This window comes from Anopheles gambiae, chromosome 2 (assembly GCF_943734735.2).
Source record: "Anopheles gambiae chromosome 2, idAnoGambNW_F1_1, whole genome shotgun sequence".
Lineage (NCBI taxonomy): Eukaryota > Metazoa > Arthropoda > Insecta > Diptera > Culicidae > Anopheles > Anopheles gambiae.
In genome coordinates this window covers 45,237,181-45,250,390 of record NC_064601.1, presented here as the reverse complement: position 1 = coordinate 45,250,390, position 13,210 = coordinate 45,237,181, and the positions used below count along the sequence as shown (strand labels likewise).

Sequence of the window (13,210 nt, the reverse complement as noted above, 5' to 3'; positions counted from 1 at the left end):
TTTTTTGTTTGCGCCACCCTCCTATTTGTGCCTCCAAACATTTGCGTTGATACATTGAAGCATTGGCGTTCGATACACACTCGGTGTTGGGAAAAGGATAAGCTCATCACCAAAACAAACAAAAAAGCTACATGGAGTATCATGCGTAAAACAAAGCTCGTCTCAGCAGAGAAAGATGGGGAAAAACACAGCAAGCAAGCAAACCACGCAAAGGGAAATAAGGATAAGATCGCAAAGAATATTTAGTGAGGAAGTATTAACAAAAAGATCTTTAAAGTGTTGAATAAAAAAAGAAGGAAAAATGTAATAATTTTAATTATTTTTTTTTCTTGACCCACGACCGAATTGATTTCTTTGTCCGTTTCATGGAGTGTTCATCGCTCAATTTCTCTGACTTTATTGTTATACTTTTTACAAAATGGTAAACCGTTTCGGATTCATGTTTCGCATTCACGTGGTTGTTTATTTATTATAATTTACCTCCCCTTCTAACTACTATACAGCTTCGCTAACGACACAAACCGACCGTCCTGTGACCGTCCTGTGGTCGTCGTGTGGACTGGAGAAAGCTTACCAAGCTCTCTACATTTTGTTACACATCCTTCCAAAACCATACAATGCTCTGTCCTTGCTTGCATCCGAAAAGAAAATTGAAATCTGAACCAATGTGTGGAAGTAAAGAAATGTCTAAAGTTCGAGAGAAAAACAAAACCAAAATCCTCACCCAACGTGTTAACATGTTAACTGTTTTGTTTTCTTCTTTTTGCAGCAACACATCCTATCGGTATTATCAATGAAACAAACAAAGCTTGCACACAGGTGTCGGTGTTGTGCTATGCTAATCTCCTGGTCTCTCCTGGCGACCGCTGCTATACCCTCAGCACTGACTGGAAGAACACGATACACGCACGAAGCAAAAACAATCCCTACTACAAATGGCTAGTACACTCGCACCCCCATACAATCACACACACACACACACACATACATATACACAGTACTATATTACAAAACAAATGGTAAAAGTGTTTTACAAATTTTCATTGTTCAGTGCCTTAGTGCGTTCGGTTGCAGCCGAAGCAGCAGCAGCAGCAGCACCAGAGCCGCTGTCGTACGGTTTTCGTTACGATGGGAAATAAATTATTTGTGCTGATACGTTTCGCTGGAAAGAAAAGCCTGATGTCTAAAAAAAAGAACAAGTACAGAACGGAAAAAGAAAATACACCAACAAACTGCCGCTTGCAGTTATACAGTGTGAAAGCGGACCCTGAAGCTGAACAAGAATCCAAAATCTTCTAATGATGGTTACGCTCGGGTGAAGAGGAACATAAAAACAAAACTGTGCACACAATCACATACACTACCCGCGCGTGCACAGTGAACTGTTCCCATAAATATTGACCTATGCTGCCTTGTGTTACTTTTGATCGCTTCATAAGGACCTAAACCATTTCAATTCCTCTCGGAGGGGCAGGGGAAACCGATTAAATATTGTTCCAGTCTAGGTTCAGTATTTGGTTGTGCAAGGAAAATGGGTGGCAGGAGAAACTTTTTGTTTGCAAAACATTTTGCTGATATCTATTAATGCCCATTCCATTTGAAATATCACGCAACTGCGAGCGCATAGCATAGTACAAAACGTATGAGTATCCGTTACAGCTCGTACTGGCTCCAGAATGCTGGCCATTTTGATTCACTAGCTTTTTGCACACATTCAAAATTGGCAACGGTCCCTTTCCCCGTCCCCGTCGCTAATCTTGGCCGGCGTTTATTGAGGACTGTTGCCTTTGTTACCTGGGGCATCGCGACATTCCGTCATATCTTCGATACAAACGAAACAAAAGGACATCTAGGTTTGGTAGGGGTACAGCTGCGCTCATCTGAACCACAGCTTCAGTCGTAACGCGTCGACACCGTTAAGGTAGTAGTGAAACAGCCGTTTGTCTCGCACAAAGCCCAGATTTTCGTACAACCGCAGTGCCGGTTGGTTCGTGATTTCCGTCTCCAACACCACCTCATCGGCGTGGTCCTCCACCATAGCCTAAAATCAGAAGAAACCCAAAAAATGAAACACATCTTCTTTATCCACGAGCGTATGGAAAGGAATGGGATTGTGCTTGATCGTACCTGTATTGCTTTCTGCACGAGCGTGGTGCCGATTTTTAGCTTCCGATAGTCCTTGTCCACTGCCAGCATTGCGATGTAGCCGCGGCGCGTCTCCTGCCGGTGAATGTCCAGCTTGCAGACGATCGCACCGACGCAAGTGTCCCGGTGCAGCGCCAGAAAGCACAGCTTTGGCCAGTTGTGTATGAAATAGCGGTAGGTGTAGATCGAGTACGGCTCGGACAGATCCTTCTGAATGAGCGCCATGATGGCGGGCATCTGGCGTTCCGATTCGTACACCTGGTAGCGAATCTCCATCGGTGTCAGGGCGGGCTTGCTCCCGTCCACCGCTGGCAATGGATCCGCTGAGGTAGATGGATCTGCGCAACTGGCCGTAGCTTGAACGCAGGAAGCTTGTTCCGGCTTGGCCGTGTCTTGCTGTACTGCCACCATTACGTCAGCATCGGCCGGCTGCTGAACTTGGCCCCTATCCGCATCCTGTAAGGCAGTTGCTGCTGTGGGACGTTGAGATTTGCCTTCTGACTTGTCGTCGGTCTTTGCGTTGCCATGCTCAGCACAGTCTCCCCCCTCATCCGTGGTGCTAGCGTGTCCCTTTTTCGTAGCCCTACTGCGAGCCTTTTTCCTCCCCGGAGTGTCCTTATGGGTGGGCGGCAAGGATGTTACACCACCATTTGCCTCTTCACTTCGTGCACTCGGCAAACCATTCGTTAAGCCATTAAGTCCGATTTGAACACATTGCTCCAGCTTCTTGCTGATCGCATCGACGGCCGATGGCGACTCCTCGGCCGGCAGCCCGTTGCTATGACTACTGCTGTGGTTGTTACTGCTATGACTACTACAATTACTATTTACAACCGCTGCATTCCGCTGTTGCACCTGCTTCGCTAGCACCGCCTCCAATGGTTGCGCCCTTGCCGTGTCTAGCGTGGCGGAGGAGATTGTCGCATTCGCTTCTCCCGTCATCTCCGGCTCGGTAGAGCTATTTTTAGCTTTATTTTTCCTCTTGGCCTTCTTGCGCCTTCCGGCACCGCTCGCTACCGCGGCCACCGTGCTGCAGTCCTCCGCGGACGTTGCGTTCCCATTGGTAAGTTTACCGCTTGTTCCCGTTTCCGTCGGACGCCCGTCCGGTCCGATCACGTCCATTCGGGAGGGAGCGGGTGCCGCCTGCAACTTGACCGTCTTCTGCGTTTCTCGAGGTTTGTTCCTGTCACAACAGGGAAGAAAAATCCACTGCTCGCACGGCCGGGAAGCTGGCACAAAGATTTGCCTTGGTCAAACAAAAACGTTGGAACGAGGGGCAAGCACTTTCCCCACAGCAAACAGCTCACAGTGGGATGAACAGGGCACCACAACACAATTCCGTGGTTCAGATTTAACAGTTTGGTGCTTTTCCACGATCCGCGATCTATCATACGGTTTTCGTAATCGATATCATTTTTGCTTGCTTTTTTTCCTCTTTTCCCAACCTTTCCCAGATCGCAGGGGGAGGGAGTTGACCCGTGCCGTTCCGATGGACGATTGCTCGCAGGAAGGAGTGCAGTTTCGGTGGCACCGCCGGACCTGCACGAGGTGATTTAGTACGTCTCCAGGGGTCAGGAAGAGAGTATCCCTCCCTTCGCACTATTCAATGGTGGGCAGAGGTTGGGTATCACAATACTGGTGCACTTTTCCTACGGGCGACTACTTCTGTGTGGACTTTTTCTTTTATTTTGCTACTACCCTTGCCAGTGCTATTGCAGCTCTGGTCACCTATTGCTGCACTTCTCTTGCACGTATTCTTTCGCTGTCGACTGTCAAATTCGTCGAACGTTCCCGTACAACATGGCGAGGGTTTTTGACGTAAACAAATCGCTGCATCTCGCTCACTTTCACCCATTCTCACTCGTTGTGTCATGCCATCTCTTTTGGCGGTTGTGGACGTAAAGATACATGTAAAGATGTAGATTACAACGTAAAGATGTAAATAAACTCGGTGGTTGATATAAATGTGGAGTGCAGAATTTGTTGGTTATTTGCATCGAAATCGACTAATGTTTAGTGCAAATGTAATTAAATTAATGGGTAAGGGCCGTAGGACTGGTGTGCAACACATAGAATCGTCGTTCAAAGCGGCTGCATGCTTGCAGTAGCACGGGAATGTGACCATGCAAAATATCCGGCGTCGGGTAAGTTTTCTCTTTTACGAAATCCTTGATGTTAAGCATTAGATTACCAAGGCGTGCTCTTTTTCACCTTGCCGATAGAGAGATGCTGTACCGCAGTAGGAGATGATTTGCAAGCGGCAGGTATGTTGTGATTGCTCGGAAGTGCTACAGATTGTGTTAATCTGAATGTGTGTGATTTCTATTTTGTAGACAACCATACACCGGGATGTATAAAGGCAACATAAAACCTCACTGCGACACTGCCGGAGACTAGTTTTTGGAATGACCATCTGGATGAAAGATGGTTGAACTGTGTGCAACAGAGCACGCATGTTCCCAAGCCCTCATGCACCGATATGCACAGCAACGAAATACCAGCTAGTTAAATTTGTATGTTTACATGTTTGCCTCATCTTATATGCAGGTGGTTTGGTCCCGGTTGAACACGTCGTGATCCGGCCAAGATGGCAACCATTCTCCAGATCGCTCGGCCCAGGTATACCTTCCTTCATAATCATCAGTTCTCGACCAACGATAGGTGATGTGCGAATTGACCTGTAATGTCGTTGGTAGGTTCGAAGGTGCAACAAAGCATAAACGATTCCAACCGATTGGGACCGTGAATTCGGGTCGGGTAGGACTAAAATAGGTTCAAGACCCGGCCTAAACTCGCTGCACCAATTGGTCGGTGTGTTTATGTGTTATGACGTAGCGGACCTGCAGCATCCACGGATCTGTATGAGATTGTTATTGGCTCGCGCTCGACTCTACGACGGGTCGTGAAATGAATCGTAAGTCCCATCACTAGTTGAAATCCGTCCGGAGTGTTTGATACGTAGACAAACGCAGCGACAGGGGTAGAAGATCTGTATGCTCCGCAGCGTAGTTTGGCTCTTTTGGTTACGAAAGTGCAACTTATTTAAAATGTAACATCGTGCTTGTAATTTAAATAAAAACGTATAACAAAAAAATCGAAAATTTCTTTTTTCTAACTCTGTGCCACACGAGGAAAACAAATTTAATTCGAGAAATTGCAATGATCTTGATGACATTTATTTAATTGTATATGTTGTTGTTATTATATAGTTCCAAACGTGCGAGCCATGGCCAACACCAAAATGCCATGGCAGCGTTGTGCTTGGAACGGGTAGAAGCAGGGTGACGTGGGAAATTATTCTGGAACCTTGATATGGAAAGAAAACCGGAACACATTATATGCATTGCATTACTTTCATTTTTTTATTTATTTGACTTCCGCCTACACCTACGCTTCTTTGATATAGCTTCGTAACCATCAAACGGCATGGCACGCGAATGACACCTTGTTAGAAGTGGCACGAAGTAAATACATTAATAAAACCACCTTTAAAAGTTCTATACCGGCTTTACCCGATTCCCCCAGCGCCTCAATGCCGCAAGCAAATGAATACAGTACATAGAAATCCACCACCGGTTCAGTTAATGCGATAGCAGAACAAGTATAAGCAAGTGAGACGGCGGAGCACAGATACTTATATGGCAAACACATGAAATGTTGGATCCCGTGGGGTCAATGAGGGGGAGATGGAGGAGTAGTGGAGTGTATTTATTTTTTGGCTGCTTAAGCTTGTCTACCAAGAAAATTGCACACTAGTGCGAACCATCTTGAACCCTCAAAAACCCTCGCAACGACTTTCAAAAATGCTCGCCAGCGAAGGAAAATCGCACCGATTTGGAGCGTTGGCGAGCTCACGAAAACCGGTATTTAGCTTGCGGGGGCTACTTTTATCACGTACGGTTGAGGAGTTTGCATTGTTAAACGGTGTGTCGTTTCTGAGGAAGAAGCAGCACGCCAGTGCAATGAATGTCCGTAGCAGCTGCTCAGAACAGATACACCGCACAGAAAGCCAAGGTGTATAGTGAGACCAGAGCATGTGCAGGTTTTCTGCCACGCTTTTTGACCTTAAATAACCAGCTACAAATTTGCAAAAATATGTATCTTCCTCTAAAACTTTATAAACTTCAATCCAACGTCATAAAAAAATCGTTTTTCGAATAACGCACTCCGTTTTGTTTCATAATGTTGCTTGTCAACACGACCCCATCTGCCATCTGTACACCTCGGTGCTCGCTGTTCGCTCGCTCATCTCAGCTGACTCTCCCAGTTCTGGCCAAAGAGAGCGAGGGAAGGCACAAGAGAAAAGGATAGAGAACCGGGCCCGCGGTGCGGCACCAACACTGTGCCAAGAACAAGACGACGACGGTGAAGCTCATCACCAGAGAACCCCATCGCGGCGGACATACAGAACCGTGGACCTGTACCTATATTTCGTGGGACGGCGTGTTGGTCGTGCGTGAACGAAGCAGCGTGTTTGTGTCCGCAGCACCGCAGCAACATACATCCTTGTACAACATCCTTCCGCCCCTGGTGTAGCGACGATTAAAAAAAAAAGGTGGCCGGGTCTGTGCCGTACGGCCGCGTTGTTCGGCATTCCGCGAGTTGGGTTCAAGGTAAGGAAGGGCATGCCCGATACTGCCAGGGTGCCGCAACCTAATCGTGTTGGGAATAGAATTAAAACAAAACAAAAAGATGACCGGAAAGAGTCTGGCCTGGCATCCTGTGGTGTAGGTTTTACGATAAACGGCCGTTCTATGCGCTAGGCATGCGTGTGTGTGTGTGTGCGTTAGCGCGAGTGGGAGTGCGTATGCGTTTGTATGTGTGCGTGCGAACGATTCGGTGTGCATTGACCATGATAGAGATGTTCCGTGCGTGCATAATGCGAATGCTGCAGACAATGGTGCACTTGTTCGGTGGGGGTTCTTTTTTTTTCGTCGTGCAGTAGCACATGGCCAGGGGGAAGAATCCAACGGGAGAAGGAAATAGCACGGGGAGGATGTGCTTGTGTGCTTGTTCTGGTGCTACACACCTTGCGTGGATTGCATTGCGACAAAGCAAGCCGGGGACGATTCGCTTGCAAGCAGCGGAAGCCTTGCTGCCGTCGTCGTCGCATAGGCTTTTTTGTTGTGGTTGTTGTTGTTCTAGTTGTCTTTTCTCATTGCTCTACCGTGTGTAGTGGAGTGATAGTAGTGGTAAGGTAGCATCAGTAGCAGCCCGGAATTAAACTCGATACTCGGTTGCGGTTAGGTTTTTTCGTATGGGTGTAAGCGGCGCGCCGCCAAGGGTCGGTGGACGGATAAAAACGGGCGCACGAGCGTGCAAGCGAGAGAAAGAGAGGGAAATGAGAAGCGTTTTTAGCAGGAAAGGTCCCACAAGCGCGCGCGAGAGCAACGCAACGCTCCGTCTCTCTTTCTCTCTCTACGCTAGAGACACACGCACACATATACACGTTCTGTATCTCTCTCTCTCTCGCTCGCGCTCTCGGATGGTTGCGGGATGTACGAGTTCTTGCCCTGGTACGCTCTTGCGCTGGTGTGCTGCGGCCAGTGTCAGAAGTATTCAGCGCGTCTCACCGTGTGCACGGACGAAAATCGAGTTGTGTGTACATATAGTTTTTAGTAGACGGGCCCATTGAATTGCTCTGGATGGCGGCAGAGGCAAGTACACTACTCCATTGGTTTTATATATATATGTGTGTGTGTATGTGTGTGTTCGTGCGTGTGGAGCAGCAGCAGCAGCAGCAGCAGCTTCTACACGGCTGATGTACGCGGGGTGATGTTTTGTTCGTTTTGCGAAAAAACAAATGGCGTAACAAAGGCGGTCCCCGAACCAGGTTTTTCGTTCGCGCGGTTGTCCCCGCTATTCCCGCTTTTCGAGAACCCGCTGGAAAAGGGGGAAAAGCTTTGCCCCCAGCCTACTGGGCAAATGTGGCTGGGTTTTCATTCGTTGCAGTTTCGTGCCCATCCTCCTACTCCCCTACTCCTGCGATGGAATAGGTGGGGGAGGTGAGGGAGTTCTCACGAAATCGTCGCATGGGGCAAAAGGAGACTGTGCAGCGCGCATTAATGCAGACCATTTCTGGGTGAAGCTTTTGAATGGTTTGTACTGCATCAATGGCAGCAAGGTTGATCGAGAGACGAAAACTGTGCTGCCTCCGGAAGGATAATGGTTCTTTCACGACGACTTTTTCATCTTCTTCTTCCTACTTGTCAATTGCCCCTGCCTGGTTCTAGGTGTTTGTGTGTGTTTGTGTATGTGTATGCTCGTGTGTTGGTGTGGTTGTTCCGGTCGCAGCGCACCATTCTTACTCACCGCGGGCACAACTACACGCATACAATCACGCATATGCTGCTGTCAGAATAGATGAAGGAAATATGGAACGGTGTTATGCTTCTGGGGCTGGGTGTACTGCTGTCTGGTGCTGCTGTCTTGCTCTGCTCTGATGAAGCAAATTCTTCCTGGCCTGTGCCAGCCTTTTTTCCAGCTCTCCTTGCCATTGCCAAGTTGTATGAACCATTTTGCCGTTTTTTTTTTTTGATTGTATGACACAAAGTTTTGCATAAAGGTGGGCAGGCAAAAACGGTTATTTTCCGCATTGTATGTTGGAGGGTGGGGTAGGAGGTACGAGGCAACGAATTGGAAACTTGTGTCGGTGCATGTTAAAGGAATTGGTCTCCCTCTGGTCATTTAATTGCGGCCTGTTCATTTCCGGAAAGTTTTCATTCTGCAAAGGAAGCTTTCATTGATGCAAAGTGGAATGAAAAGAAAAAAAAGGATAAGTGTGCACATGGTCGTTGTTGGATATTGTTAGTCTCTTTTCAGAAATGTTGACATCTGCGGCGCTGATTGTGATATTCATTTTTTATCTCTTCTTTTTTCCCTCTCTTCTCTCCCTTTTGTCAGGCTTCAACCGAAACGCCCGTGTACAGTTAGTGATAAAGTGAGCAACAAAATTATCAAGTAAAATAGTGCATCCACCAACCAACCAACAACCATTGAATCCAACACCACACCACCACCATCATTTACTACTACTGCTATCTTCATCGTACACCTTACAATTTGCTGTCCCGTTTTTTTGAATCGTTCTGGATCGTCGTTGTGTTCTTTTGTTTTGTTTCACCTTTCCGTTCGTCGAAATCCGCAAACGGCAAAATTATCTGGGCTCCATCTCTCCTTCGCCAGCACCAGTTCCTGGTTTTTGCGTTCCTGTTGTATAGAGAAACCTGTATAGAAATTGATGCAAATAGCTCGATTTTAAAGAACAGTCGCAGTGGTCAAACGGATGAATGAAGTGATTGATTATTTGTTTGTGTAAAGAAGTAAAAACAACATCGATCGCGAGCGTGACGGAGATCGGTGCAACAATTGACTTTTGCCCGCAGTGCTGTACTTGTGTTTGGCGTACATTTGTGTAGGATTGTATTCGGTCGGTTCTATTTGCTGCGATAAATTCGTGTCCATCATCAAAACCCGCAAAACGCGTGAGCTGTGCGACAAACGAGGCGTGTGAGGCGAGCGATTTTTCTCACGCGGTGAGATCTGCCGTGCTCACCCTAACCATCGCCACCATCTCTGTTCGCTTCCTCGTTGCTGTGGAATCATCCCGCATACACACACACACGTACGGCATCTGTTCGGTGAGGTGCAGGATTTCTTGGAGTGTGACGAAATACACTGCCTCCCTATCGTGCGTGAACCTTTCTGTGCGTGTGTATCATTGCGATCGCGGCGTGCATTTTAATTTTGTTCTGTTTTCCCTCCCCCGGGTGGCCGATCCAACTCTTGCGCTGTGTCTGGAAGTGTGCCCGTCTTCTTTTCTTGCCGTGTGTATGTGTGCAGGGTTGCGCAAATAATCGTAACCAGGAGCAGCCGCCCAGCTCTCTCTCTCTCTCCGGCAAGTGGGAATTCTGTAGCTGCAGCGCGGTGTAAATAGTGATACAGCACACGGATAGTGTTTCTCGCATCTTCACGCCGCTCTGCGAACCGTAGCCGGTTGTGTTTGTGGACGCGCCTGTGTATGCTGTGTATATACTTCTTCTGTGCGTGCGTGCGTGCCTGTGCGTATGTGTGCGGCGTTCTTGTTTCGGAAGAGTGAAGCCGTTTTTGTGTGTGTATATGTGTGTGTGTGCGTATGTGTCTCGTCAGTCTATTGTGAAACAATTGTTCCGTCTCTGTCACTGGTGCCCTTGGCCATCGCGCCTTCGCCCATGCGTTTGTTGACCGCCGACCAACACCGCCTCCGCGCATATTCAAATAAGCCGATTGCGTACTTTGTGCGTCCATCCGCGTGCGATTCATGCGATCGCGCAAATAATAGTCCTTGAAGCATACGCGCGTGCTTGTGTGTAAGTTTTTGTATTGATCGCGGTCAAAAGTGCGTATGCGGGCCTGTGTATGGGTGTGTGTGAGAAGGAGGAAGTATTGCACAAGCAGCAGCACGTTGCGGTAGTTTTCGAATAGAAGCATCATCATAATCGATCCCCGTTGTGTTCAGGCCACCGGCTACAGCATACAAGTGTGTACATTGGTAATATATAAAAAAGCAAAATATTAAAAAAAAAGTGTATAGCGTTCTCGTGTAGGTGTAAGCGCACGCGTGTGTGCATATTGTGAAAGTGTGTAAAGCAAAAGTGCATAGGACCGATAGGTCTGCGAATCTTTCCTTCCGGTTTTAGAGAAGTCATTTCAATCCTTACCGGTGTGTAAGCGCGCTCGTGCCTGTGCCAAAGGTTGCAGTGTGCGTAGTGGAAAGCTTGCGTATTGTTTGCCAGTGTTCGGTACGAGTGTGTGCGTGCGTGTGCGTCTGTGTGTGCTGTTGTTGCATAGCTGCGTTTGTTCATCCAGCCGCTCCACAAGAACTAAAAGCGGGGTGCATCGTCTTGTGTGTGTGTATCGTGTACAGTGTGTATATTTTTTTGGTTTAATCCTGCCACTCCTCTACCCCCACTACCGCCACCACCTGCATTCAATTCTAAATCAAATGTGTCATCAATACCAATAAGAAAAAGCAGTGCATAGTGTTGTGAAAACAAATTGCATTTCATTTGTTTGCTTGCAATCGGTCGCTGCAACTCACGCCTGAGACGGCCCCAAACACCACCACCAACCACCCGACGTGCATTGCTGCATTCCGAGTGCGCGATTGAGTAGTGTGTCTGTCTGTCTGTGTGTGTAAATTGTGCTGCTGTTTTAGAAGCTGCTTGCCGCTCAACAAAGCAGACGCGCCTCGGTTTTTGCTATCTGTAGCGGCGCGCGGTTCCTTCTCGACCGTGTGTGTGTGTGTGCGTGAGCTGTTGCGATACTGCACCGCAACTGGCGGATTGAGCAACGACGCAACGACGTCGCGGCGACGAGGATAGCAGCGCACTGGCCGCGTAGCAATCTAGAAGGCCCTGTACACACGCATACCAACGCGCAGGACCTGGGGGGTTTTATGCTCAACACAAACTGCTGAACCCCGTCCCCAAAAAAAAAAAAAAAAAAAACACAAAAAAACGCGCACCGTTCGGCCGCGAGAGCAAAGAGCGTGCCGTGGAGTTGTTGTTTTCAAACAAAAACCACCATTTCTCATCCGAGCGGGGACCAGTGGCAGGGAGATAGACGGTCGTCCAACCGCGCGGGTCTCATCTTATTCCGGGTGTGTCTCTGTGCGCTGCGTGCGAGCAAAAGGCAACTCTGCTCTACTCGCCACGCTCTCCACACTGAACTTTCTTCTGCTGCGGCACAACAGCGCATCGGAACAATCGTGAAGGTACGTTCAAATGGGGTTGGGATGGGTTTTTCGTTTGTATATGGCATGCGATACTATTCTTTAGTACCGATGAATGATCCAGAGGCTTAGTATATTTTAACGGTTCAAAGCACATTTAATCCATATCAACTTCGTGCTCATTCCATTCCCTCTTCGCTGCTTGTTTAGCTGCTGTGCTTGGCTACGTGCATAAATCGTTTCTTTGTATGAGAACGTCAGCCACATATTTTATGCTTAAAAATCTGATACAAAACATATTAATATATCGGTACTTGATCAGTAAAATTGCTTCTCGATCAGTTTCAGTTATTTACTCATTAAAGTTCATTTTAACATCAGATGAGCATAATAGTCCATTCGAGGTTGAATGTTTTGAATTTATTTATGTGTAATATTCGGATGATGTTACGGTCGCCATGTAATGTGATGATCGTACAACTGTACTTCGAGTACCGTCGCGGTAGGTCAGTTTTTACTGACATGAGCCGAGGTGGATTAAAACTTCGTTCGAGCGGACTTTTCGACACTTGATCGTCCAGGCGATCATAGAAACCTTTAGGAGGTTTCCCTTACTGGAAACGTTGGAGTTTAGAGGCCTTACCTTGGGTAGGGGGACATAACTAAACTCTTTAAATGAGAAGTCGATAGATGTAGGATGGGCATAGTCCTATCCTGACAGTCCGAACGAATCTGACCTGCCATGATCGGAGTTGGTTTTATTTATACTCAAAAGAAGTTAAGGGTTTCTCACATTTGGTTCCGGGTTGTATGTTGAAAAGTTATTGTTTTCACTCAGCTAGTTACGTTTGTCTTTTGTTGACAAGAACGATGGTTCTTGTCACTAAGTTCCTGTTTTGGGTTATAATGCATAAACTGTTCCTGCTTATGTTGTACGTTTCGGTTGGTTCTGTTAAGTGTGTCACAATTGTTTATGTTGTACGTTTCGGTTGGTTCTGTTAAGTGTGTCACAATTGTTTTTATATGAACGGTGTGGCCTGAGCTCTTCCGGGTGTGTATGGTATGATCTGATTTACTGAGTGTGTTATAATGAATGTGTTACAATGGTGTGATTTGGCTTTCCAATGTGTCTATAGCTGATAGTGTGTATTATAATTAGTTCTGTATAGCAGATATGCTACACCTCCCCCCTTTAATAGAATAACGTATTGAATTACAATGATTGAAGTTATTCTCCTGTGTACTTAATTAGTCTGTTTTTGTGTACTGTAGAGGTTTTCTTTGTTGTATTGTTTTGTATTACGCAATTAGGCCCTTGGTCACTTACTACTGTGAAAGGTCCAATGTAGACTG

At 47.1% G+C, this 13,210-nt stretch overlaps 3 protein-coding genes and 1 long non-coding RNA gene across 13 annotated transcripts in view; 2 read left to right on the top strand and 2 right to left on the bottom strand.

Annotated features, from left to right (window-relative positions):
* The window catches only part of LOC5667525 (uncharacterized), a 386,862-nt gene that overhangs the window by 172,158 nt on the left and 201,494 nt on the right, over positions 1–13,210 (bottom strand). The window lies entirely within an intron of this gene.
* LOC1278741 (N-alpha-acetyltransferase 30A) lies at positions 350–3,960 on the bottom strand. Its single transcript, XM_318369.6, has 2 exons — positions 2,128–3,960; positions 350–2,041 (listed from the first exon to the last, which is right to left on the bottom strand). Exons 1-2 carry the CDS (start codon positions 3,265–3,267, stop codon positions 1,877–1,879), a joined length of 1,305 nt encoding a protein of 434 aa, XP_318369.6. The 5' UTR covers positions 3,268–3,960; the 3' UTR covers positions 350–1,876.
* Positions 4,020–5,363, top strand: LOC133392058 (uncharacterized). The gene is made up of 3 exons (XR_009765422.1): positions 4,020–4,289; positions 4,368–4,409; positions 4,479–5,363. It is a non-coding gene; the product is annotated as an uncharacterized LOC133392058 (long non-coding RNA).
* The window catches only part of LOC1278739 (maternal protein pumilio), a 158,259-nt gene continuing 151,425 nt past the window's right edge, over positions 6,377–13,210 (top strand). For 2 of the 8 annotated variants that reach the window (XM_003436610.2, XM_061649818.1), the window contains exons 1-2: positions 6,377–6,758; positions 9,049–11,899. The gene's annotated coding sequence lies outside the window, so the exon portion shown is untranslated. Of the gene's footprint in view, positions 6,759–7,685; positions 7,803–9,048; positions 11,900–13,210 lie in introns of those variants that run through there. The other 6 variants (XM_061649819.1, XM_061649822.1, XM_061649825.1 and 3 more) reach the window with 6 other exon arrangements.